Raw genomic sequence first — 6,122 nt, 5'->3', positions numbered from 1 at the left:
GAGTAGCTGAGTTGGGGGATTCCCTTAACTTCCCTCTTTATTGTCAAATGGTTGAGCAGGCTGGCTTAACATGTGAGAGGTGCTGTTGTAGGGTCCTTCATTATACTGTAAAAAAAAATAAAAAATTTGTTCACGTTATTCGTTTTAAACACCCGTTATAGTACTCATCCTACCCTAAATTTTTTGCTACATTTGAGTATTTGACCTGCTATAGCCTGATACCCATATCATACTCGTGATATTAGTCTTTCCCTGAGATCGGGAGGCTTTTAGATTCTAATAGTCTTGGCTAATTTATTAATTGGAGCATTAGTCATATATTGTGAGAGGCAAATCAAACAGCGGATTGGATAACAAATGTTGGTCATTTGGTTACTGATAATATGCATATTGTTCCTTGTAATAATTATTCGGTATTTCTCATCCTTTTTTCTAATGCATTAGAAATTTCTATCATGAGGAGGTGTTTTTTTTTTTTTTTTTTTTAAATTTTTTTTTAACATTGTCAATTTTTTTTTTGCTCTCTACTTTCACAAAATATTGTTTAAATTGCCATGGACATCTATTTACTCGTAAATGGTTATGGATTAAGTAAATTGAATAAAAACTCGAAAAACGAGTGAATTGAATGTCAAGTAATAGCATGTTCTCATTAATTGAAATGAACTGAAAATAATCGTATGAGAACAGACCTTTTGAGGACTCCCAATCTTCCACTACATATAATACTACGTTACGGAGTAAGGACCTGTTTTCATTGACTGAATTCAGCTGAACTGAACTGAATATTTTATAAGAGAAGGAAATTAGGAGCTGAACTGAACTGAATGTCAACGTATGAGAACATGCGCTAACTCGCTAAGTGAGTGCTCTGTATACGGTATACGGTATACTTACCACCGAAAGCAAGAGCTTTTGTTTTTACTAAACCCCAAATTCCCAAAAAAAAAAAAAAAAAAAAAATAAAAATAAAAAAAAAAATAAAAAAAAAATCTGCCTCAAAATCCCATCTTTATATAAAAAAGGACAAGCGTGATATCTCCTTACTTCTCTGAGATTATAAATCTCATCTCTCTCCCCTTCTTCTCCCCCCTCTTCCCTTTTCACTTCACTTCTTCCATCAAAATTTTCACATCATTTTCTCTCTCCTCTCTACTCTACTCTCAGAGTAGCAAGAGAGGCTATTATCAATGACGATTATCTTTATCATTTGTTGAATCTCTCACATTATGAAAACTACTATGTAAACCACCCAAAAAAAAAAAAAAAAAAAAAAAACCATTTTTTTCATCTAAAGTTGAAAACTTTCACAAAAAAAATGGCATCTTCGGATGAATTCCAACAAAACCCATTCTCTCTGTTAGACGCTCTGTATTGCGAGGAAGAGAAATTCGAAGACGATGAAGCGAAGAACGATGATGGGGAAGAATGGGATAAACCAAACAATTACAACAATGGCGGATGTTTACTGCCACTTCTTTTACTAGAACAAGATTTGTTCTGGGAAGATGAAGAAATTCGGTCTCTGTTTTCTAAGGAAGAGGAAGAAAAAAAACAGGGGAATATTTTTTTGTCCGAAAATGGTGGATTTGATGTTAAAACTCTTTCTTCTTCGAGAAATGAAGTTGTTGAATGGATTTTAAAGGTCAATTCCTATTATGGGTTTTGTACCTTAACCTCTGTTCTTGCTGTAAATTATCTTGATAGATTTTTATCAAGTTTCTGTTTTCAAAAGGATAAACCTTGGATGTTTCAGCTTACTGCTGTTACTTGTCTTTCGCTTGCTGCTAAAGTTGAAGAAACCCATGTTCCTCTTCTTCTTGATCTTCAAGTTCTCGTATGTCCTCTTTTCTTTTCTTGTTTATGACCCGTGTTCGGGGTTTTTTTAATAGTCACGTTGATAGTGTAACTAAACTAAAATGTGACGACTAAATTGGGACTTGTTTTATTTTGTTTAAAGGTGGAAGGAGGAAACTATGTGTTTGATGCAAAAACAATACAGAAGATGGAGTTGTTAGTGTTGTCAACATTGGATTGGAAGATGAATCCAGTTACCCCACTTTCGTTTCTTGATCATATAATCAGACGGCTAGGATTGAAGAATCATCTTCATTGGGAGTTTCTCAGGAGATGTCAAGGACTCTTGCTCTCTCTTCTCTCTGGTAAGTTAAATAAAAAAAAAAATGATTATTTATAAATTAAAAAAATAAATATTTGTAATAAGTATTTGATTTGTTTCTTGTAATTTATTATTCTGAGTTTCTACTTGTAGTGTACAACCATAATGTGTGCCTATTCTAGAATTTGTTTAGTTTTTTGAGTAAAAAAGTTCAGACTTATTTTGTTTTTATTCTATTGTATTTAATTATACTATGACTTTCTACATGTGTAAATCTTGACTTTATTTTTATTATTTGCTCTGTTTATGAATACAACTGTAAATTTACATACATTCTCAATTCTAATAGCATAGATGTCCACACCAACTAAGATCATGTGGAGTATGCTCTCCTACTTAAGAATGTGTTTACTCTGGTCACAGTGTTGTCACGTTATTAGTTCTAATTATATCATTTTGATGATGACTAATTTGGAGACTTGTACGTTATCTAGTTAGTCAATTGTCACACTATTCGTTTAAATTACATATCAAACAAGACAACCGATCTATGTCATTGTATGCTACATGTACATTGACTGGTCGTATTGCTCACTATCCAATACTCCGTATTAGTTGTCACGTTAATAGTTAACATTGAAGTATCACTATGATGACTAATCTAAGATGTAGGGACTAGGAGCATTTAATATATACATGTATTTTTCAATGTTTCAAATTTTTGGTTGGAAATTTGGTAATGATGATTGGTTGGTTAATGATGAAATGTAGATTGGAGATTTGTGAGTTATCTACCATCAGTATTGGCAACTGCCACAATGATGCATGTCATTGACCAGATTGAGCCATGTAACCCTCTTGATTACCAAAATCAGCTTTTGGGTGTGCTTAATATCAGCAAGGTTAGTCCCTAATTTTAAATTATTTCCTCTAATTATCATTAATTGAAATTATCATCAGATCTAATCTAATTAAGAATGCTAATTTCAATTTATTAGAGGTCAATGGGATCACATTTTATATATTGTGGGTAGGTCATAATTAATCCCTTAGAGGTCTATGAATTAATTTTGATTCACACTTGAAAATGGTAACCTTTTGTCCTAAGATATATGGATGAGGTGTCATTGTCCCAATATATTTAGGGCAGTTTTGGTTTTTGTAAGGAAGGGTAGTTTGGTCAATGCAATTCTTTAAGTAATGTACTGTACTTCATTCCTCAAGCGTAGTACATTTTATATTTAAAAAAACAATAATGATATATTGTCTCACGAAAATCTTTAGGTATTCAATGTGCTATATGTATCACATGTTTTGGTACACTTGGTCAATAACGCTCTCTACCTTTGTCTCTATCTTTAAATTTTAGTCCGCCTCTTTTATTTAAGATAAAATGCATACTCGTATATAGAAGATGAATAAAAGAACAAGGATGTCCACCTCTCGAGGGCTAACATAAATATATAGAGGCTAATACTAATAATACACGTATAATACCGTAAAAATGCTCATTCAAAAATGCATGTAATAGATAAATTTATTTGTACTCCGATCTTGAACCTATTAATAGTACATTTTCCATAAACAATGATTATGTTAAAAACTGTACGAATTTAGAACGGAGGAAGTATGTATATAATTTTATTATTGTTACATCCCGTAAAATAAAGGTTCAAACTACGGTGTAAATAGGGAAACTATTTCGAAAAGTACCTTCATTAGATGCATAGAAATGACAAGACAAAGCTCTATGAAGCTAGGCGCATCGTGTTTCTTTCCATGTTGTTAATTGTTTGTTCCATCACATTGGGAAACTCCTTTGTTTTCTTGACTTAAAATCTTTACATTGCTTGTACACAAAACTTTCATATGTTAATTAAACTTTAATCACTAAAGTCTCTTCGATAAACGTGAATAATAATTTGTTTGAGCTAAGTGCGATCCAGTCTTCCCTTGAAACTCTTGATTTTTTCAAGCTTGAAAATTATTGGTTTAAGATTATTGTTTATTCCTAGTGGTCGAGTATTTGTGTATAAATCAAGTTAAAACAGTGTGATTTCATCATTTCTCGAGGTACTTTCACATTCAAAATTATGATCAAACTAAAGTGGAGTAATTTTTTTTTTATTATTAAATATGGTCTAATAAAAAATAGAATCATACTTTCAATATAGTGCTAACAATGCTACATTTTCCTTGGAATTATATTTTGTGAAGTTATACACTTGTATGAGAAGATTTTTGCGTAGAACGAACTCATGTGAGTCTAGTTTATAACCTTCAAACACACCAACTCTATTTTCCTTATGCTAAATTTGCCACTTTAGTGATTAAATTTTTTTTTTGTATTATTGGACTCACGTGAGTCCGTTCTACACAATACTTTTCCCATTAATAAATTGACGTACGTGATACACAAAAGGTCGGATAGAAGATGTTATCTCCATTATAATAACGGGGTTCTTTGAAAGTTAACTGATCTTTAGAGTCTGGCCTACGTACCATAATTAATCCGTATGATTATCATTACCTTCGCATCATCTCATATTCGACGTACTATTACAGGACAAGGTGAATGATTGTTATCAACTGATCGTGGAGAAATCATTGTGCGGAAGCAAAACCGAAGACAATCGTAAAGCAAAGAGAACGTTCGACGAAATGATGACGGCGAAAAACAATTATCCTCCTCCCCCTCCTCCTGGACCTCAACAAGCAACTTCAAGCAGTGATGTTATTCCAAGTAGCCCGAGTGGAGTAATGGAAGCATACTATCTTAGCTGTGACAGCTCCAATGATTCGTGGGCTGCCACGACTACTCACATGATGGGATCATCATCATCATCATCATCATCGTTGTCATTGTCATCGTCTTCTTCAGTATCCTCCTCACCAGTGATGAGCAGGAAGAAGAATAGAGTGCATGAACAGCTCATGCCATTGCAGCTGCCTTCCCTCTCTAGAGTCTTTGTCGACGTCGTTGGTAGTCCTCGTTAAGCTTATTCCGGTCCAACTCTCTCCTTTTGGCGGTCTATTTTCGAACTAGAGCCTTTCTTCTACTTCTCTTGAAGTCTATATACTTGCAAAAAAAAAAATGGGGACATATTTATATCATATAATAGTAATCACTTATATATTATATGGTTATAAATTCATTCCCGCCCTACCATTTTAAATTTCATGTATGTTTCTATGCAATTATGTTCCATGTATGTGCATGCATTGATGCATGTATGCATGCATTCATGAACTATATAATACGGAGAATATGAGAATGGGAGAAGAAACTTTGCATGCATGCATGAATGCATGTGAAGAAGAAAAATATGGAGTGGGGGCCCAAAAGAGGATTTTTGGGGAGCAAGACTTTGGACCTTATATTGGGGGGTTTGACCTAGAAGAAGTGGGCCACCACTAAAAAAAAAGGACTAAAGAGGAAGTACTATTTTTGTATCTATTTTCTAATTTTTCTTTGGTTTTATTAGAGGGAGTAGGGGAATGAATTGACTGTACACCTTTCATTTTAACCTACTCCAACAATCATGTTTAATTAATAAACAATAGTATTAAGTACAGTTTTGTGAATAATTGTCAATTGGGGTTGATTGAAATCACTTTATAGGTACTATGATAATCATACATATTGAGATCTTTTTTACTTGGTCAGACTAACCGTACGATGTACAAAGTATAATCCATTAGGGTAGGCTCGCGACAACCTTATGGTAATTACAACATAGTAAGTCAATAGATTAATCCATTTTTTAAGTTTTACAAGTATAAAATTAAACCCTGACTAATTCTTCACCAACTAAAACAAACCAACATACTACCTCCGTTACAGGTTATGTGCAACGATTAGACATTTTTCCTCTCTACTTTATGTCAAATCGTTGCACATAACCTGTAACGGAGGTAGTAAGTAACATGCATGATACATTCACAATATAAATCAATGATTGAAGTGCAATAAAGTCATTTCAATATACTATAGTCGGTAACT

The 6,122-nt window shown here is 33.2% G+C and overlaps 1 protein-coding gene across 1 annotated transcript; it reads left to right on the top strand.

Moving 5' to 3' along the window:
• Positions 1-1,042: 1,042 nt before the first annotated feature.
• LOC145619389 (cyclin-D3-3-like) lies at positions 1,043-5,704 on the top strand. The gene is made up of 4 exons (XM_081674072.1): positions 1,043-1,837; positions 1,961-2,162; positions 2,891-3,021; positions 4,685-5,704. The coding sequence occupies exons 1-4, from the start codon at positions 1,319-1,321 to the stop codon at positions 5,114-5,116; spliced, it is 1,284 nt and encodes a 427-aa protein (XP_081530198.1). The 5' UTR covers positions 1,043-1,318; the 3' UTR covers positions 5,117-5,704.
• The last annotated feature ends 418 nt before the right edge of the window (positions 5,705-6,122 follow it).

This window comes from Chenopodium album, chromosome 27 (genome assembly GCF_948465745.1).
Source record: "Chenopodium album chromosome 27, dcCheAlbu1.1, whole genome shotgun sequence".
NCBI classification, from domain to species: Eukaryota; Viridiplantae; Streptophyta; class Magnoliopsida; order Caryophyllales; family Amaranthaceae; genus Chenopodium; species Chenopodium album.
Note: the sequence above shows the minus strand (reverse complement) of the source record. Positions and strands in the feature narration are given on the sequence as shown.